The 21,940-nt window shown below is 49.7% G+C and overlaps 1 protein-coding gene across 4 annotated transcripts in view; it reads right to left on the bottom strand.

The window, feature by feature from the left end:
* The window catches only part of SPSB4 (splA/ryanodine receptor domain and SOCS box containing 4), an 80,281-nt gene that overhangs the window by 13,810 nt on the left and 44,531 nt on the right, over positions 1–21,940 (bottom strand). Inside the window, exon 3 of one of the 4 annotated variants that reach the window (XM_077864933.1) lies at positions 16,005–16,117. The exons of the other annotated variants lie outside the window; for them this stretch is intronic. Within the exon in view, the coding sequence (XP_077721059.1) occupies positions 16,014–16,117 (104 nt within the window). The 3' untranslated portion in view covers positions 16,005–16,013. Of the gene's footprint in view, positions 1–16,004; positions 16,118–21,940 lie in introns of those variants that run through there. 4 annotated transcript variants of the gene reach the window in all.

Genomic DNA, 21,940 nt, shown 5'->3' on the forward strand with positions numbered 1-21,940 from the left:
TTGCTCCTTTATTTTTTTTTTAAGGTTTTATTTATTTATTCATGAGAGACACACAGAGAGAGGCAGAGACCTAGGCAGAGGGAGAAGCAGGCTCTGTGCAGGGAGGCCTATGCGGGACTCGATCCCAGGACCCTGGGATCACGCCCTGAGCCGAAGGCAGACGCTCAACCACCGAGCCACCCAGGCGTCCCTCAGTTGCTCCTTTAGAACAAAGGGAAAGCAGGCAGCTGGCAGCTGGCGTGGAGAGCAGGACAGACACCCCTGAAGGATGCCTCCACGTCAAGGACCACACAGACAATTCTGACCAGAGGTTGGAGGAGGCCACAGCAGCTCCTGCACCAGGAAGCCTGGGTGCGACGCTCGCTCCCCAGAATCCCACACTCCGGCCCCGTCCGTCAGCCCCTTCTATTTTGGGTATGTTCCTTCCAATTTTTTTCATCAGAAGCAGAAGCATGAGGAAAGCCATGAGTGCTGATCTATTTATTTTCAAAGCCTGCCTTGGTGTTCTGCTGGGCTCTTTGGCTGGATTTCTGGCAATAGTAATAGTAAAAATGCAAACAGTCGTGGTGAGGACGTACACAGCACTTCTCCTGTCAGGAGATGCTCTAAGTCTTGCTGTCTTGTCTCCATGCATGGAAATCCCTGAATGGACTGGAGGCGAGTCCCTGGCCCAACAAGCCCAGCCGTGGTTGGCAGGCAAGCGGGGACATGTGGCACAGACAAAGGACTCCGCCCAGCAGGGGACAGCTACTAATGGGTCATCCAATCACCGGATCCCACCTGGGATTTGGCCTCAGGAATTTGGAAAGAAGGAAGCCAAAGCCGACTGCACGAGGGGGCCTCTCCTCTCTGGGAGCAACAAGCAGCAGCACCAGCATCCCCTCTTGAGGAGGCCCTGCAACCATTGGGGCTCACTGGCAGAGTGGGCTCCTGTTTTCTAGCAAATAGCCAAGGTCAGGCCAACTTCCTTCCACTTGGGAAACGTCATCACTCCAGCATCTTGCTAAACAGCACGAACCCCCGGGGTTTCATATGAAGGCCTTCTAATGGACATACTGTGTTTATTTGACCTTTCCAAGTGTGAGCTCAGAAACAGGCCCAGAGGAGGGTGGTGGAAGCTTGTTTTTCTAAAGTTAAGCAAAACTGATGAATAAACTGAATTCTTGGATGGAGCCTGCCTAGTTTTCCCAGCCTGGCTCCCTGCTCCTTTAGTGAGAGGATCCAAGGAGCTCAAGAGGAGCCCCGTATTTAGGGGAGAGCCTGGGAAGAGAAGAAGTGTCCAATGAAAAGTGGTAAGTGATGAGATCTGTAAATATTTTCTGCGTGGAAAGAGCCATGATATGGCCTAAGAGCTAACAAATTTAGAAATGGCTGCCCTATTGCTGTTTCTCATTTCAAGGCAAATGGCTTCTTGCTTTAGGTAACTTTTTAAAAAGTTAATGATCAGTGCCTGGGTGAAAACCACTTGCATTATCACAGATATGTTAGGATTTTAGAGCAGAGGCTGCAAACTCCGATGCCTAGGGGACAGGGGGTACCTAAATGACTGGCAGGAGCAGGTGTAAGCAGTGGGTATGGAACATGGGGGCCTGTGGACATCAGAGGACACAAATAAGCTCTAGCTTTGGCTCCAGGCAGGAAGGCGGGCCTGGTATTCCAGATTTCCTGCTCTTAAAAACAAAAACTAACCCTGAAACCCAGATTTTTATGGGACAGTTCTGTGTTATCTTAGTATGGCCAAACAAAATATTTCTTGGCCCAGACGCAGACCCAGGCTAGCAGTGAAGCTCCCCGACCACCTTGTCAGAATTTACCACCTGAGGGGCAGCCCATCCTCATAAACCGCCAGAAGGTCTGATCCAACCGCGGAGGCACAAACTAAATGGGATCCAGTGCCTTGCTCACTGTTCTTCCGTGGTGAGGATGTCTCTAGCTATACTATCCATAATCACATGTAAGAAATCCAAACTGCATGAAAACCCAATCCCACTCTTCATGGTCTCTTAGCATGGATTGTGAGTATCCAGATTGGAAAGATCTCACTCGCTTGGACGCCAAAAGGCATCCACTCCTTCTTCTCACCCAGTTTTCTTTGTGTAGATACCAGGTTGGTGAAATGTATAATCCACCGTGAGGGGTCAGGACACCTGGGAGTCAGGGGGCACTGCAGGGACCACCACAGAGTAACAGTAATAGCACCACCACCACTACCCCGCCACTGATAACAATGTGGATACAGAGCTCACCCCAAGTGCCAGTCACTTGCCCTTTGGCAACTCCTTCAGTCCTGATAGCATCCTATGAGGCAGGTACCATGCTTATCCTCATTTTAGAGCCGAGAATCTCAGGCATAGAGAGGACATGTGATGCCCAAGGTCACCCAGAAGTAAAGGGCAGAGCTGTCTGCTCCAGAGTGTGTTCCCCACAAGACACTATTCAATCCCCAGAAGACTGATATATTTGGTGTAAAATGCCCATATCTATTTTGCCATAAAATCAGACACCTTCCTATTTCTTATTTTACTCCAGACAAGGGATAGCAGATGGTGGAGTTTTATGAACAAACAGATTAGTAGAGAAAAATGATGGACAAAAGTAACTTTTTTGTTAGCGTGAGCTGGAAAAAGGCAGGAAAATATCTCAGTTCGGGTTGTGGCAAAACCAGTTCCCTAAAGGAACTTAGGTTGAGAATCCTCTTGACCGATCTTGCAAGTTGCCAAGAGACTAGATCTTAAATGGTCCCACCAGGGAAAAGGAAAGGTAACTAGTGATGGAGGTGGTGGCTTACCCTGCAGAGGTAATCACTTTCGGATATTTTGGGGTCTCAAATCAACGTGTGGTGCACCTTAAACTTACACAATGTTATATGGCAATTATATCTCAATAAAGCTGGGGGGGGGGCTTGTTTCCCAATTAAAGTAATAATAATGCACACCACTACCACTACCTAAGGCGAGCAACTGCCCTCTGCTGGGTCCTGCATCTGGAGACAAATGTTGTTTCCCAGTGAGGAGAACAAGCACCGAGGCTAAGCTGCTGGCACAATAGTGCAGAGCCAGCAAGTGGGGGACAGCCCCGCTGTGTATTCACTGCGCTTTTATCAGTTACTCCCCGGGGAACCATGGTTCTTGAGGACCCGCTGTGTGCAAAGCCAGGTGCCGGGGGATCGGAAATGAATCCGGCACCCTCAGTTTGGAGAGCACATAGTTTCCTGGGGGTTGTGGGGGATGAAGGGAGCTCCCCACGGGTCGTGCTCGGGGTGAGTGAGTTCACCCGGGGAATACCTTCTGCATGAGCACAACTGCCCTGTTGACTGAAGTCTGGTGACAGCTTCCTTGCAATCAATTTATTTTTTATTTGAAGTGAGCTTTACATAACATAAAATTAACTGTTTTAAAATCTATAATTCAATAGCATTTCAAACATCCACAGTGTTGTACAACCATCACCCCTATCAATTCCTAACCCTTTTTATCACCCCCCACCCAAAGGAGATCCTGCACCCATTATACAGTTACTGCTTCTGAATTCCTCCTTCCTCCAGCCTCTGCCAACTACTAATTGGCTTTCAATCTCCATGAATTTATCTATTTTGGATATTCCATATAAATGGAATCATACAACATATGGCCTCTTGTATCTGCTTTCTTTCACTTAGCACAGTGTCCTTGGGGCTCCTCATGTTCTAGCAGGTGTCAGAACTCCATTCCCTTTTATGGCTAAATAATATTTCATTGTCTTCATGCACCACATTTTGTTTATTCATCCACTAATGGACATTTTCGGTGGTTTCTACCTTCTGACTGTTGTGAATACTGTGTCTATGTATATTTGGGGACAAGTTTTTGTTTGAAGACTGATTTTCATTTTTTTTTTGAAGATTTTATTTATTCATGAGAGACACGAGAGGAAGAGACACAGGCAGAGGGAGAAGCAGGCTCCCCATGAGGAGCCTGATGTGGGGCTCGATCCCAGAACCCCAGGATCACAACCTGAGCCAAAGGCAGACGCTCAACCACTGAGCCACCAAGGTGTCCCCCTATTTTCATTTCTCTTGAGTATGTAACAAGGAGTAGAATTGCTGGGTCATATGTTGATTTTATGTTTAACTTTTTGAGGCGTCACCAAACTGTTTTCCACAGTGGCTGCATCAATTTACATTCCCATTGGCAATTTCCCCCATATCCTTGTCAACGCTTATTTTTAAAAATGTGAATTTAGTTGGACAAGATTCCTGGAGTGAGAGACAGAAGACCCAGGTGTCAGCTCTGCCCCAAATTCACCCTATTAGGAGCAGCCCGCATTTCTAGTGTGTGTGCTGCACCAGGCACTCTTTTAAGGACTTTCCAAAAATTAGCTCATTTAATCCTCACAACAACCACCGATATCCCCCTTTACCGATGAGGACAGTACGTCACACGGAGGTCACAACCTGCCCAAAGACACGCAGCTAGTGAGTGGTTGAGGAGGGATTGCAACCCTGGCAGTGTTAACCAAGGTTCTAAGCACCACACACCGTGCCTCTCTGGGCTGCAGTGCTCAGCCTGTGTGAGGCCAGAGGGCAGGGCTCTGGGCCCAGCAGCGGAAGCTTTCTGCCAAACGCATGTTTAGTTCTGTTCTAGAACCCCAGTCTATTTAGCAGAGGACAGAAGGGAAGTTGACAGTGAAGGGTGGGCTCTCAGGTTCCGCCCTTGAGACAGGGTCTTGAGGACTTCAGAGGAACAGGGTTTTGGAACTCTCTTCCAGGATCCACGATTCTGAGACGTGAACAATAAAACAAAACCTCAGATTTCTGCCCAGTCGTGTATTAGTTGATATGTCTTACACAGTATGTTGTCTCTTCTCTGAGGACCTTCATAAACACCCTATTTGCTATCAGGGTGAATCATCCCAAAATCACACTCAACGATTTATGAGGCCCTAAAGGACGTCTGTTTCCTAGGATAGAATTTTCAGGAACCGGGGAGATCCGATTTCAGGGAAGTGCAAACTGGAGCCCCTTTCCTGTCTTGTCAGTTCGATCTTGAGACCTAGAATAATCACCAATTATTGGGCACTTACTATACGCTGGGCCTAGTGCTCAGAATCTGTGACACAGCATCTCCCTTAATCCTTGCTACGACCCCTTGGAGGAAGTGCTACAGATTCACGGTCCCTTATCCAAACCCTGGGCCCAGGCATTCAAAATTGAGAGAGTTCCAGAGTTTAGTAATTAAGTTGCATGTGCCATGCGTTGCATAACATCCCTGTGGTCTGGGGCAGTGCCTGCAATCAAATACATTAATATTTCTATAGTGAACCCTCTGAATATTCACACTGAGTGAAATAAGGGATGACTATAAATAGGCTCACACCCGTTCAGATGGAGTCTGGCTGCCAAATGAGCTTCCCCCCAACTTAGGAATAAAGTTTTGGTGTTCAGGCCATAGTCCTGCATGAGGATCTTTATTTTACAGAGAAATGAGGCTCTGAGAGGCTACATGACTTGCTACCTGGGGTAACATGGCCTGTGAATACCGGAGATAGAATATGAGCCAGAAGTCAGTCTTTAGCACCCATGTCTAGAGCCACTTTGTGACATGGGGAAAGAGCACAGATCTCTGGGAGCAACAGCTGAATGTTCAAATCCCTGCTTTGGCTTTAGGAACTGTGGGATCTGGGGAAATCATTCACCATTGACCTTGAGCTTCTGTGAGGTCAAGGGCTGGTTTTTTAAAGATTTTTATTTTATTTTTTTAAATATTTCATTTATTTATTCATGAGAGATGGAGAGAGAGAAGCAGAGACACAGGCAGAGGGAGAAGCAGGCCCCACACAGGGAGCCCGATGTGGGACTTGATCCTGGGACGCCAGGACCACGCCCTGGGCCGAAGGCAGGCGCTAAACCACTGAGCCACCCAAGGATCCCCAAGATTTTTATTTATTCATGAGAGACAGAGAGAGCATGAAAGAGAGGCAGAGACATAGGCAGAAGAAGCAGCAGGCTCCCTGTGGGGAGCCCGATGGGGGATCCCAGGATCCCAGGATCCCAACCTGAGCCAAAGGCAGACACCCAACCACTGAGCCACCCAGGAGCCCCAGGGCTGTTTTCAAATATCCCAGCTGTCCCCTTCCAGGCACAGGACCAGCTTTCCCCTTCCCTACTCATCTGAAGTTAGGTGTGGCCGTGCACCTACTTTGGCCAATGAGTGGTCAGCGGACGTGCTGTGTATCACTTCCCAGGGGAAGCTTCAGGAGCCAACATGTTCACTGCTGCCTTCTCCTTTGCATCGGTGACTTAGGGGTTAGCCCTTTTGCCCTGGACCCAAAGGACGCAAACTTTGCAGAATAGAGCCTCTGGCTGACCAGCGACGGGCACTCAGCAAGGGCAAAAGTCAAACCCCGGTTGTTTGAAGTCAACGATTTGGGGTTGTCTATTAGCGCAGCAAGATCTGGCCTCCCGGGCTGAAATAGGCTCCTTCTCTCTATAAACCAAGTGACGGGAGGCCTGAAGGAGGTGGCACACGGGGATCCCCAGGGCCAGCGCCGGGGCAATGAACATCAGCTGGGTCCTCTCCCCTCCTCGGGCTGACTTCCCCAGCTGTAGGGAGCGGGGTGTAAGAGTTCCCCTGCTCTGTTTCCGTGAGGAAAACTGCTTGTTAATACCATGAGGGATTAATGGGAAGGATTTTGTGGGCGCTTACTTACGTATCCAGCCATCCATGTCCCTCACCCCACTCTGGCTTTGATGGGGTTGGGGAGGGAGGTTGGGGGCACAATCCCAGCCCTGACACAAACGGCCACCGGAGGACTCCGGGTTCCTGATGGAAGTGACAGCTGGGGATCAAATATCCCCAGAGACCGGGCTGCAAAGGGCCTGTGTGTGTCAGGAGGAGGTCAGGAAGGCCAGGCAGCCTGCCGACAGCTGCTGAGCGCAGAGAAGGCACCATCTCCCCCAGGAGGGGCTGCCGGGAGCCCACTCAGGCCGACAGATGGAGGGAGTGAGGCTGCGGGGAGGAGATTCTCTGTGATGGAAATGTGCAGTTGCCACGGGACTTGCATTAAGACCCCATTTAGCAACACCGATTAAGGAGCTATAAATAGCACCTGGGCTCTCTCACAGGCCATAAAACACACTTCCCTGCACTGCTCCCAGCCTGCAGCCTGCCCTGCTTAATTGGAGCTCAAAATAAAATACCTGGAAGGCCACTTTTTGATGGAAAGCCCTTGTTGTCATAGTGACCAGTTGCTGGGCTAGGGATGGGCCAGAGGCTTGGTACAGGGCTGCTGAGGCAAAGGTAGAGAAGGCTAAGGAGGAGGAGGGAGGGGAGGGGAGGGGAGGGAGAGGGGAGGACGCACTGACAAAGGTTACTATGGTAGTCTGGAACACACATCAAGAAGCCAGTGGCTCTAGCAGCCTACTGTCCCAATGACTATAACAACTGGCAAGCTCAGCCATCGCCTTTTCCAATGATGGCCTGACAGTGAGGACCACTGAGGCAAGGAAGTGGGCCTGGCTGGCCTTGGGTAGATATGAGAAGCAGAAAACTTGAGTTTGAGTTCTGGTTCGGTCATCAAACAGCTGGGAGACCTTGAGCGGGCTTCCTACTTCTCTGGGTCTCCAGTCTTTGCCACCAGCAACCAGGGACCAGATGAGAAGGTCTCTAAGCTCTACAGCTGAACTCCCACGTGTCAGAAAGAATGAAGAAGCCCCCAATGTGCTGAGTCACCTCCAAGACATATGAAGTGAAGGGGCACCTGGGTGGCTCAGTTGTTAAGCATCTGGGCCTTTGCACGAGCTGTACCCACCCCTGAAATGCCTTTCTCAGCCTTTCCATCTAGTAACATCTTAATTTTTTTTTTAATTTTTTAATTTTTATTTTAATTCCAGCCACTATACAGTGTTATGTTAGTTTCAGGTGTACGATACAGTGATTCAACAGTTCCATACATCACCCGGTGCTCATCATAGCAAGTGCTCTCCTTAACCCCCATCGCCTATTTCACCCATCCCCCAACTACCTCCCCTCTGGTAACCATCAGTTCTCTGTACTTCTAAAAAATATTTGTGCTCGCTTCGGCAGCACACATACTAAAATATACTTTAAAAAATATTTTATTTAAATTCAATTTGCCAACATATAGTATAACACCCAGTGCTCATCTCATCACATGCCCTCCTTAATGCCCATCACCCAGTTACCCCATCCCCCACCCACTTTCCCTTCTGCAACCCTTTGTTTATTTCCCAGAGTTAGGAGTCTCTCATGGTTTGTCTTCCTCTCTAATTTTTCTCCATTCAGTTTCCTCCCCCCTCCCTTATGGTCCCTTTCACTATTTCTTATATACCACATAGGAGTGAAACCACATGATAATTGTCTTTCTTCGACTGACTTATTTCACTCAGCATAATACCCTCCGGTATATGGCTGAGTAATAGTCCGTTGTATATAGAGACCACATCTTCTTTATCCATTCATCTGTCAAAGGGCATCGTGGCTCCTTCCACAGTTTAGCTATTGTGGACATTGCTGCTATGAACATTGGGGTGCAGGTGTCCCGGCTTTTCACTACATCTGTATCTTTGGGGTAAAAATCCAGTAGTGCAATTGCTGGGCCGAGGGTAGCTCTATTTTTAACTTCTTGAGGAACCTCCACACGGTTTTCTAGAGTGGCTGCACACGCTTGCATTCCAACCAACCGTGCCATAGTAACATCTTTAAATCTCAACTCTGATATCCCTCCTTTGTGAGCACTTCCTAGATGCCACCGCTTCCCCAAGCATCTGTCACTCTCATCACTGCACTTCCTAGAGCACTTGATTAATCTTATCTCACCGAATTATCAGGATCTGTGTGGCTGCTCCAATAAACCAGGAGCTTTTTGAGGCTGGGTCTGTGTCTGGTTTCAGAGTGTTATCCCAGGCCCTAGCACAGAATGCTGCTCAGTACAAGGGTTTGCATCTCTGAGGGATCAAATGCACACAGGGCATCCATTCCAGATGATTCCCTGGGGTTTATTTGCTGAAAATCAAGTCTCTGCTTTCACTCCACCCCCTCCCTTGGCCTCATTTGAATGTGCTGGGAAAGTTAATTTTTAACATTAGTCTGAGCAAAATACAATTAGGAAGGGATGCCCCGCAGCCAGAAATAATCACAATAGATGAACCCTGCAACACACACAGCGAGGGGCCTGCCCCACTCTTTCGCCTGACTAAAGAAAAATGATTTTGTGGACTATTCAAGGCAAAGGTGTCATCTGGGCCTTCACCTCCGCTGCCTTCCTGCCTGCCTACTGAGGAATCCCATGGTAATGAGCCACAGAAAGGGGCTGCCAGGTAGAGGGTCTTGGCTCTGCAACTTAACTGGTTGAGTGGCCTTGGCAAACCCCTGACTCTCACTGGTCCCCATCCACAGCACGGGGGCTTGGATCAGGGTCCCTGAGGCTCTGTCCATTTGAAGTCTCTGTCTGGAATTTTAAACATCAGTCCAGGAAGGGCAGCACCGTGAGTGAAACCCACTCTAGACAAATAAGATCTCTGAGCAAACATCAGAGACCAGAGGAGGGGATGTAAGGCTGTCCCAATAGTTACAGGAGGATATCACATGCAAGACACACTCCTGTGGGTAAACCCAGAAATCTAAAGAAATACCTTCATTTCTCCAGGTCTCTGATTGAAGTCATCATTGAAATGTGTCTTCAGGGGCAGCCCGGGTGGCTCAGCGGTTTAGCGCCGCCTTCAGCCCAGGGCCTGATCCTGGAGACCCGGGATCGGGTCCCACGTCAGGCTCCCTGCATGGAGCCTGCTTCTCCCTCTGCCTGTGTCTCTCTCTCTCTTTCTCTCTCTCTCTGTGTCTCTCATGAATAAAGAGATAAAATCAGGAAAAAAAAATGTGTCTTCACCCAGACTGCCCCCTGTGGAAGGCAGCGTGGGGAGCAAAGAATCCAGCTGCTATTGAATGAAACGCCAGAGGCAACCAAGCGAAGTTATCAGAAGGATACGCTTGATTTTCACTCTGATTCATTCGAATGATCAATCATTTATAAACTTTCATTCAATTAATCCTTATGTTCGTTACTAATGGATTTTTGGTAGGCTTGCCTCCAGCATCTTTTCTCTCCTCTTCAGATTCCCTTGAAGACCGTGCGTTCCCAAGACTTTGCCCCATCCCAGCTCCCCCAGGGGAGACTGACTGGGGCTCAGCCAGTCAGCACATTCCAACCCAGTGATCACAGTGATCACAGTGATTGGTTCGTGAGTGGGCATATGATGTAAGCAAGGCCAATTAGTATGCATTCCAGGACTTGCGCCAGGCAAGGTGGATACAAACATGCTGGCTCTGCAAGAGAAGGAGCCAAAAGGTGGCCCCAGTGGCTCCTTGCAGTCATCCTGGGACTCGAGAAGGAAGACCCTAATCATGGGGCCTCCAGAATGCGTGTGTAGAAGGGGCTTGAGAGTGGTGATCTGTGGGATGGGAGATCTAGGGATCAGTGGGGAATCACTGTCCTTATTTAGATGGTGTCATTTCGTGTAGTATGAGAACCTAAAGCCCCACGAAATACCTCGAAGGCACCACTAGGCGCAAAGGAAGAAGAGCTAGGAAGTAGAGAGAGGGAAACCTGATTCTGGCACTGGTGTTTGAACCCTGGATGTAGGTGAAGCTGAAGCCAGATTTATCCAAGTACTAGTCAGTGATAAAACCATACACATTCCGTTTACTAACATAAGGTACTTTGGGTCAGATTTGCTGTTCCTTATAAGAGAATACAACTAATAAACCACCCTTCCTGGGTTAGGCCTTCTCTAACCCCCTGGACTTGAGTTCTTGGATTATGATTGGAGGGAATTCCTGATGGAGACACCATCATGGGTGGAAAAGGATCTCCAGTCCAGTGAAGAAAGGCAGGGGGTGAGAAAGGACCTTAAGAGTCCTGGAGTCAGAGAAGATTCTAGAGAGGTAAGAAACTCATGATGGGGCACACCGCACACTTAGAGGAGAGCTCTGGAAAGCTCTCCTTGCCTGACACTAGTTTTTCCACTGGTGCCTCAAGATCCACTCGAGCCTTCTTCCCTCAAGTTCAATGCAACGTTAGAAAGACAAGAGAGTCAGGGAATGTACAAGTTAGAAGGATCTCCAGGGATACCAGTCCACCAGGCACTGCACAATCAAGGATCTGCTGGTCCCAGAGAGCTGAAGTGGCTGACTCAGTGCCCACGTGGCCAGGCCAGGGCAGGTCACAGGCCAGGACCCCTGAGCCATGGTGTCCCGTCCACTGACCCACAGCTGCTGTCTAGCTAAGTCTTTGCTCTTCTCACTCTCCCTCCTCTGCTATGTGAGAGCTCGGCCACCAGGTGGCGATGCGGAGTCACCGCATATCTGGTGGAATTGAGGTCAGTGGCCATCATGGGTTTGCTTTCAAGAAAATAGATCTTTATTCATCTTTAAAGGTAATTAGCATACAAAACTATGATTAATTTGAGTATAACTCCGAAGGCAAACCAAAGAATTATAACCGGGGCTACCTACATTGTCTCTTCTCTACTAATTATTTGCCTCTTTCTAACCTGGCCAGTGAGAAGAGAGAAGCCAGGCATTGAGGTCAGACAGGCCTGGCTTTTTTTTTTTTTTTTTTTTTTTTTTTTGAGATTTTATTTATTTATTCATGAGAGACAGAGAGAGAGACACACACACACACACAGGCAGAGGGAGAAGCAGGCTCCATGCAGGAGCCCGACGTGGGACTCGATCCCGGGACTCCAGGATCATGCCCTGGGCTGAAGGCAGGTGCTAAACCCCTGAGCCACCTGGGCTGTCCCCGGCCTGGCTTTAAAATGTAGCTCTGCGGGCAGCCCCAGTGCCTCAGTGGTTTAGCGCCACCTTCAGTCTGGGGCGCGATCCTAGAGAACCAGGATCGAGTTCCACATTGGGCTCCTTGCATGGAGCCTGCTCCTCCCTCTGCCTGCATCTCTCTCTCTCTCTGTGTCTCTCATGAATAAATAAATAAATCTTTAAAAAAAAATGCAGCTCTGCCATAGATAGAGTAGCTTCATGTCTTTGGCAGGTCATTTCTCTATGAGCTCAACTTATTCATCTGTAGCAATGGGTTCGTTGCTACTATAAATAAGCCACTCTTTTAAAAAAGATTTTATTTATTTATTCATAGAGACACAGAGAGAGAGAGAGAGAGGCACAGGCAGAGGGAGAAGCAGGCTCCATGCAGGGAGCCTGATGTGGGACTCAATCCAGGGTCCCCAGGATCAAACCCCGGGCCGCAGGCGGTGCTAAACCGCTGTGCCACCGGGGCTGCCCTAAATAAGCCACTTGTAAAGGAGAGTTTCATCGCTGCATTCTCAGGGGCCTGTATAGAGTAGGGTTTCAGTGAACCTCCTTGAAGGAAAGGACGTGGAACCTAATGAAGTGCTTGGCGGAGAATAGCAAGTACCCAATGACACTCATTACTAGAGGCAAAAAGGGAAGTAGGTCTACCAATAAAATCATAGGCCATGGTCAGTAAGAAAGGAGGCCTTGTAGGGAATATAAGAACTCACCGGGAAGCTAGAAATCATGGTGTGGCAGTGGCTCCCCACTCGCTCACTACTTAAGGCTGATGCTTTTTAACCTCACTGCACAACGTTCCCTCCCACCAGGTACCTTGGCTCTGAAACCCTTCTGGAAACCTCTGTGCCTTGTGGGCAAATTCTGCAGGAGAATGTCTCTGTGCCCTCCCTGGCCTCGCCTGTGAATAAGGGGATAAACAGTCCCTTAAAGTACGGAGCTAAAAGAAGATTCTCAGGGAACTGGCTCTCTTCATCTAACGCCATCTCTGGGGCTGATTTTCCAGGCTCATGGCCTCATTCTCTCCATCTGCAAAACCTGCAGCTGACTTGGATGGTGCCCACATCCCCTCCAGAGGTGGGGTCCTGGGAACACCCCTCCCCCTCGGGCTGACAGGCCTTCCCAGGGGTGCAGAATTCCCTTAACTTCAAACCTCCTCAACTCTAATGGAGCAAATTATGTGATGCTTTATTTTTCCCAGCTTGAATGGGCAGAGCTAGCACCTCATAAAGTGACAAGGGAAAATATTTGGCTGGTTTCGTAAACCCGGGCCACAAAGGCTCACTTGTGATGGGAGGCCCTGCCCATCTGGGCAGTGAGGTCCGCAGACACCACTGCCCGCCTGACACTGGCCACCTGTGTGCAGACCATGAGGCCTGGCAGGCTCTCAGCCCCACCAGGCCATCTCCTCCCACGCACTTCCCGACCCCAAGCTGCCAAAAACAACGCCAGCCATTAGCCGTGCACCGGGCATCCTCAGGGGCATGCCTGGGAGGCCCTCAAAGAAGCTTCTGTGGACTGGTCAGCAGCAGCCACCGGGAGATGTCTGCGCTGTGTCCGGGTCACAGTCTGGCCCCAGCAGGCTCCCCTCAAGGAACCCACCCACAAACTTCCCGCCTGCAGACTCCAGTGCTTTCCAGCCTCCCTGCCTCTGCTCCTGCCATCCCGCCTGCCTGAAACGCCTCTCTGGCCCTCTCCCTTGAGCCCATTCCTACTATGTGCCAGCCCTGCACAAGGTCCTCCTCCCAGAGGTCCATCCCTCTGTAGCTCTGCCCCCCAGGGGCCATGCCTTTCCACAAGCTGACAGCACTCATTGCTTGCACCCTCATTAGATAATTAATCACACCCTTCCGGGGGTGCCTTTATTATTTAATGCTGGCATTATTTCACTGACACCTCATTGATCTGAAACAGGGAAAGAGCTTTTTCAACATCAGTGAATTTTTCTGATCAATTATCCTTTTTTTTTTTTTAAGATTTTATTTATTTATTCAAGAGAAAGAGAGAGAGAGAGAGAGAGAGGCAGAGGCACAGGCAGAGGGAGAAGCAGGCTCCATGCAGGGAGCCCGATGTGGGACTTGGTCCCGGGCCTCCAGGATCACGCTCTGGGCTGAAGGTGGTGCTAAACCGCTGAGCCACCGGGGCTGCCCTCAAATATCCCTTTAAGTACCACCCTACTTTTAGTTTGGGTGGGAATTTTTCTAAAATGCATTATGCCTTCCTCTTTAAAATTGTTTTCCAGTTTTACTGACATGTAATTAACATCTAACCCTGTACAGGCTTCTGGTGAACCCCAACGATCTAATCTACGCGCACCCTGTGGAAGGATGTTAGGCCCCCACCTGAAGCCAGCCACCCTAAACATCATGGAATCCATTTCAAGGATTCAGTTCGAAAAGAAAACAGCCACTGTTGGTCCCCTGCCTGTGACTTTGTTGGGCTTGGCCACCGGGGTGGGGACGGCGGTCCCCACTGAGGGTCCACACCCGCATGCCTGCTCCGGCCCCGCTGCCCACTCTCGCTGCTGCTTCTACCGGTGAAGGGAGGGGGAGGCAGAGGAGCAGGCCGTTGGACATGCTAGGAAGGTGTAGAGGAATCGAAAATAGCGTCTAAGATCTTTTGCTAAACTTCAAAACAGAAGCTGGGTTCCTTTCGAGGCCCTGAGTCTTTCCATTCATCCTCAGGGCCGAGGTGGCATGGAGCTGAGGATGCCAATCGAACGTGCTGTTCCCCTGTGGCTGTGCCCCTCGGGTGACAAGCAGGCTCTGCTGTGCCCACACTCTGCTTGACCCCAAGTGGCTCGGTGATAAGACCCAGCAGACTTGCTCTGGGCCTTGTGTGACCGGCCTGTGGCCACCCCACGGCACCGTTCTCAGCTCTCCCTGTAGAACTAACTGCGTCCTGGAAGGGCAGGCCGGCTCAGCCTCGTCGATGCCTCAGAGGGGCCGTGGCTCCGGGTCGCTGGCGGCTGCTGGCTCCCGAGGATGCACATTTGGGACAGGTGACAAAGTCTAAATCCTGCTGGAGCTGGTTGTTGGGTCTGATCTCCGGTTCTTGGAAAACCGAGATGCACAGACACCTCTGCAGCACACAGGCCCGGCATGGCCACTTCGGAGCCATTTCGTGTCCTCTAAGTTACCACGGCTAGCTTAGGCTGCAGGAAATCCTTTTTTAAGGCCTGCGAATAGAGATGCTGGACAAAGGGCAGGCTGCGCATGGCGGTGACTGCACCTCTAGGATTCAGGGACGGTAGGAAGAAAGGGCCTAGGAGGCCCTTGGAGCCCAGGTGGGAGGTGGAGGCAGAGGCGCGGCCTCTCACCCACAGGCAGGATGCCTGGCGGCCCTGAGGCTTGGGGAGTCCTGCCGGGCAGTGTTCTCCTCCCTGGCGCTGCATGGAACATAAGGCATCTCAAGGGTGCCACTTGGCCACCTGCCCTTGACCCCTGTTTGTGACTTTGTAAATCTCCTCACTCCCCAAATTATCCTAACCTGAAAGTCTTATCTACACAAAGCTTTACTTCCTGCTTGCTCCCTTTAACCTTTGTGGGACCCCACGTGTCCCTTCAGCCTTGTTTTTTGCCTTGCTCCATGCATGCAACTTGTGAATGCAGCTCCTAAATTATACCAGCCTCCTTCTCTCCTCAGGGCCTTTGCATATGCTCCTCCTTCTGCCTGGAATACCTTTTTCTTCACTCCCACCGTGGAACAGACACTTGACTCGTTAATTCCCCTCTAAACTTAAGAGGTCCCCGAGATTGGCCTTTTCTGACACCCCCCCCAAAGGCAGACCAGAGCCCCCTCAAGCACTCTCCCAGCACCCTCTGCTTCCCCTGTGTGCCACCCCAACACCACAGCAACCACAGGATAACTTCTGTAATTGGCTGTGACATGTCTCCTGCTGAGTTCAAAGTTCCAAGGCAGGCTCCCTGGCTCCCCTGTTCACTGTCTTATCAGCATTTTGCACAGGACCTGGCACCTAGGACATGGTCAGTAAATATTTAATCAATCACTACCATCCTCCCCTCTAACCCCAGCCAAGCTGAGCAGCCCCCACACCCAGAGCCCTTTTATAACTGTGACTTCTTGCTCTTTCTTCCTGGATACACCTTTCTCACCTAAGTAATTCCTGCTCTTTGATGAAGGAAGGAGTGAATCAATGAAAGCATGAACAAACGAACAAACTATTAGGATTTCAGTTCATTTATATGGGGATCGTGAAGGCCTCCACTGCCCTGGGGAGGCTCTGAACGTGTGGCTGGAGAAGCATTCACGGAGGAAAGAGCCTGGAGTGGGAGTATTGCCTGTAACAAAGCAGAATGAATTTACAAGCATCCCTGAAAATGCTTTCGGGAAATCCTAAAATGTCTCTGGTGAGCAAGGGCTAGTGAGTGGAAATGAATAGTGCAGAACCTATTATGATTAATTTAAGATGAGTGTGCATCATTGATGCCTCTCGTGTTGTGAGCGGTCTGCTGCTCAGCTTAAGGGAAAGGAAAAATATTTGTAAGGTGGACAGAACCTAGGTGTCCATCATTTGGGGAGTAATATGCAGGTAATGATAAGAGCTCCCCTGCAGTGGTCACTTCTATGTGCCAGTGCCGTGCTGGGCAGTATGTATCTGTTATATTACTTAGTCCTCAGGAGAATTGTGACAGGTGGGATCTATCTCCATTTTACAGATGAGAAGACAGAGGTTCAGAGAGGTTGAGGAGCTCAGCCACGATTATGGAACCAGTTGTGGCAGGGCTGGCTGGGCTGGACTCCAAAGTCTCTGCCCAGCTGCAGAATGAGATTCTGGGCAGGGGTCTCGGGGTGGCCTCCCCCAAGCTGAAGATGCGGCGTTGCCATGGAAACAAGGTCCCCGGCCTCTGGTCTGGCAAGGTCTGTTTCACCAAGTCTTTAGTTGGGTTTCCCCCAGTGACCCAGCCTGGGTGTCTGCAGTGGTGAGGGAGGAAGGGAAGGGCGGGCTGCTACAGAGCTTGGGCCAGCCTGCTGGGGGCTGTGGCAGTCCCCAAGCAGCTATGCTCTGAGGTCCCACACCCTTCTCCACAGGGCCCCCCTCTACTGCCAGCCTTGGAAGGTCTGGATAGCAGGTTTTAGGGACCGTATCATTCACCCGTGACAACCTCCACCTGTCTGTCTACACCTGCAGAGTTGTAGGCTTCACGAGAAGCCAGTCCTCTGCCTCCTTGCAGTGACATCCGCTGTGTGGTCATCCAACACTAGTGGGATAGCTACAGGGCTTGGGCCTGGAGAGCGGAGGCCTCTGACCAAGGACTCTGTTGGGTTTGTGCAACAAACATTCCCCAGGGAGCCGCCATGTGGTTAGCTCCCTGGGCACCCAGGCCATCCTCGTCTCTCTTTCTAGGCTCTAGGCCCACACCAGGGCTGCTAAGTCCTGGGATCCCGAATGCTCACTCTACAGGCTGTGCTCCTCCCATGCCCCTCTTCACCCTTGGCCTCACCTGTGGAAGCCATCTTGACCCATCTTTCTGAGCACAGAGGCCTTTGCTTCACGTTGGTTGAGCAGAGGAGCCTTTGCCCTATGAGTTCGACTGCTCTGTCTGCCCTAATACAGTGCCACAGACTAGAGGGGCTTAAGCAACAGAAATTTATGGTCTCACAGTTCTGGAGGCCACGAGTCCAAGATCAGAATGTCACCAGGGTGGGTTCCTTCAGGGGCTGTGAGGGCCTCACATCTGTTCTAGGCCTCTCCCCTAGCTTCTGGTGGTTTGCTGGCAGTCTTTGGTGGTTCTCGGGTTGGAGATATGCGCCCCAATCTCTGCCTTCCTGTTCATGTGACCTTCCCTCAGTGTCTGTGTCTCTATTTCCCTTTTTATAAGGATCTCCGTCATATTAGATTAGAACCCACACTAGTGATGTCATCTTACCACATCTTACTGTATCTCATTTCCAAATAAGGTCATGTTCTGAGATTCTGGGGGTTAGGACTTCAACATGAGAATATTAGGGGAACACAATTAAGCCCATACCACCCTGTTTCCTTTATGCAAGGAAAGACGAGGGCTACGAGGGAAGAACAAGACCAGCCCAGCAGCTGGCCCCTCTGCAGAGCCAGGAGAGGAAGAGTGAGACAGCACAGAGGGAGAGAGCCACCCAATGACCCCTGCCACAGACGAGTGGCTTCTCGGGCCTAGGCAAGACCAGTCAGGACAATCCTGGACACATGCCCAATGGTAGCGTAGTTTACCACAGTCCCCAGCAGAAGGGATTCTCAGAAAAAGGTAAACACAGGCTCTGCTGGACTGCAGCTCAGGGGACCCCAAGACTTGGCCTCAGCACTAGCCCCTTATGATGCCACAATCTCTTGTTCTGAACCAGGTCTGAGTTGACTAGAAAACACTCTCCCGACAAGACTGACCACCAAGCTCACTTAATAATACATCCTCTCTGAGGAAATGGTGCCCCAATCCTGAGATTCTGCAAGGCACCAGCCACTATTTGAAGCTTTCACATATACATGTTTAATTAATTAGAGAAACCCTTTCTGGAAAATCAGTTTGGCACTGAGTATCAGCAATTTCAGAAACAGTTCATACTCCTTGACCTATTATTTTTACTCCTACCGATCTATCATGCTGATATAAATAAAAAGACCAGCAGGTGCAAAAGCATTCGACTGCATTGTTACTTATAAGAGGGAAAAGTTGGAAATAACCTAAATGTATATAATAGTGAGCAGTTAATTAAATTATGATATAATTACTTGGTCACGAACCATTTAGTTATTAAAAATTATACCATCCCACCACCACCACCACCACCACCACCACTTAACACTGTTCTGGAGTACTAGCCAAACAATTAGATAAAAGGAAGAAGGCAAAGTTGTCATTTTCTGCAGATGGTTTGCTTGTATACCTATAACACCCAGGAGAACCAAAAGAGGACCTTGGAGAGAAATAAGAATTCAGTGAGGCAGAAAATTACTGGTCATCAACAAATCAACAGCTTCCCTGTAGACATATAACAAGTTGGGAAATACAATGGAAGGTAGGATTCCTTTCATGATAACAACAAAAAAGATAAAATACTTGAGGATAAACACATCAGGAAATGTGTGAGGCTTGTGAGAGAAAAAACGTGAATCACAAGAAAGGACATAACAGAAACTGGAAATAAATGGAGAGACCTATTTTATGTTTGGGCTGCAGTCCTCGATAACTCAAAGATGTCAGCTGTCCCCTAAAATAACCCGAAAGTGTTGTATGATCTCAATTAAAGCACCAATGGGATTTGGGGGGAACTTGCCAGAATGATTAACTAAAGTTTATCTGGAAAAGTAAACACAAAAGAAGAAACAGAAAAATACTAAAATAAAAAATAATGTGGCAGGAGCTGTCCTTGGGGCTATTAAAACAGATTTAAAAAAATATTTTATTCATTCATAAGAGACACTGAGAGAGAGGCAGAGACATAGGCAGAGGGAGAAGCAGGCTCCCCGCGGGGATCCCGATGCAGGACTAGATTCCAGGACCCTGGGATCACGACCTGCGCTGAAGGCTGATGCTCAACCACTGAGCTGCCCAGGTGTCCCTAAAACAGATTTTTAATCCTTGCACCGCAGTAATGAAAACCATTCGGCACTGCGCAAGGCCTAGGCAGCGTGACAGTGAAATGCTGCACTTCTCCAGCAATCGGTGAATCCCTGCTGCGGGGTGAGAAGGTGGTTGCCTGGGGAAACGAGGACAGGGATCTGACACACAGATGGACCGGGCTGTCGTCCCAGCCTGTGTGGCCCGGACGCCTGCAGTATCTCCTCCAAGCCTACCGGTTCATGCGAGTATGGGGAGAACTCACAGTAATGGGAACTCAGAGTAAGGGGGCTCAAATGCCATGGGGACACACTGATGGGCCACTATTATTACTAGTAATTTATTCTTTTTTATTTTAAAATAATTTTAATGGTTAGGGGTACCTGGGTGGCTCAGTCAGTTAAGCCTCTGGCTCTTGATTTCCGCTCAGGTCATGCTCTCAGGGTCCTGGGATCAAGCCCCATGTCAGGCTCTGCACTCAGCGGAGGAGAGTCTGTCTGAGATTCTCTCCCTCTCCCCCCCCCCCCACCTGCTTGTAGGCACTTTGTCTCTCTCTCTCTCTCTCTCTCTCTCTCTCTCGATCTCTCAAATAAATAAATGTTAAAAAAAATACAATTAAAGATTGGATTATATTAATTATTTGAAGTTATTGAATTTATCTTCCGGATATGACCACATTGCCACCCAGTCTGAGGCTCACCAGCCCTCCGACCTGCTGCACCAGCCACGTCCTAGCACCATCCAGTCCTCCGTCCCGGGGATGGCTACCTGCACGTCCCTGAATCCGTCCCTCTGCCTTTAACAACGAGGAGACCAGTCTCTCTCTCCTTTGGGAGACCAGCAGAAAGTCAAAGCGGAGGCCTTAGGGGATAATCCCATGAAAAGATTGAGACTATAGGAGATGTAAGTCTTTGGAGAGAAACATGAGCAGCCTCGGAAACAGTGTCTACTGTTGGAAAGCCTCTGTTGGGGGCCCAGGATGGTATTATTGAAGATCTTCCCATTCCCAGGCTGGGAGAGGCCAGGGGCCTGGAGCAGGCAGTGTGGTGGGCCCAACGGCCGATGGAGGCCCTGGCCTGATGTCAGGGATGGCCTGCATTAGGGCACGGGGACCTTAGGTCACTCCGGGGCTGGGAGCTAGTGATGGAAAGGCCCAGGCGGGCCTGGCCTGCTTCCAGCTCCAACCCAGATTGTCAAGAAAGAATGGAACAAAAAAGAATGGTATTTCAGGATGATGAGTCTGGAAGGCACGTATAAAAGGCACGCACACGGTTGAGGACAGGGAGCCCAGAGACAGGAAGTTCAGGCAGGATGCTGATGCGGCTGACCTGGAAAGAGGGGGCGCAAATGACAGGCCTGTTGCAGCCACGCAGCGCTCCAGGCACACGGCTCTGCATTATAAATCTTCCTGGATCCTTAAAATGCGCTGGAGGTTGGGGTAAATTTATTGGCTGGTTTGCTGGTAAACTTACTTGAAAGAAGGCAGCAAAATTAAAGTTAATACATTTACGTTTTAAATATCTGCCCTAGAAAAAGGGCATTATGTCAGGAAGCCAAGTGTAGTACAGCACAACTCAACTCACCGTCACACCTTCATTACGTCAAACGAAGGAGGTTGTATGTTTTAATGTGTCTGCTATGATGTTTCCAAATACGTAAGAAGCATAAGCCAGAAATGATAGATGACACCCAGTTTGGAATTAGAAACCCAAATGAGGGGATCCCTGGGTGGCTCAGTGGTTTAGTGCCTGCCTTTGGCCCAGGGCATGGTCCTGGAGTCCCGGGATCGAGTCCCGAGTCAGGTTCCCGGCATGGAGCCTGCTTCTCCCTCTGTCTCACTCTCTATGTCTATCATGAATAAATAAATAAAATCTTAAAAAAAAAAAAAAAAAGAAACCCAAATGATCTGCACACTCTAGGAAATTTGGCATAGTGCAGTAAGATGGGTCCCGTCAGGGTTTCCTATAAAGTCCTGTTTTTAAGCCTTGGAGATAAATCCAGCTGGCAGGACAAGGAGAACCGGCCTGACAGTATATTCTGTGAAATAAGAGTCATACACTTCTTGAGACTAGACAATGTGAGCTGGCTGCTTAGTTAGCTGAGACTAACAGAGGCTACATCAAAAGAAGTATGTGGTCCAGATGAAAGGAGGTGAGGTTCCACTATACCCCGTGTTGGAGAGCTCTGACTATCTACCAGACCATCTACCTCCTTTGCTCTTTGCATCTACCTCATTTGCTGTCTTATGAACCTATTTGGCTCATTTACCTATAGCCCTAGGTCGTCATCACCTCCCAGATTTGGCTCCTCTTCCAGAGGGAAGCATACGTGGTGCTGTCACTTCTGTGTCAGGTGTAATTTCCTACTCCTTCTATGCTCTTCTTATGGTTTTTCCAAATCCAGGCCCAGACTCCGAGCCCAGGCTCTGTCACAGGGGTCTCGCGGGTGTCCACAGTTTGGACCCAAGATCTCCATCATCTTGGGAGAGTCCCTCCACCCACAGCACCAGCTCCACCTGGTTAGCCCCCGGCCCAGCCTCCAAAGCAGAAGGCACTGAAGCGGATGACC

The sequence above is a fragment of the Canis aureus genome, chromosome 22 (assembly GCF_053574225.1).
Source record: "Canis aureus isolate CA01 chromosome 22, VMU_Caureus_v.1.0, whole genome shotgun sequence".
Lineage (NCBI taxonomy): Eukaryota > Metazoa > Chordata > Mammalia > Carnivora > Canidae > Canis > Canis aureus.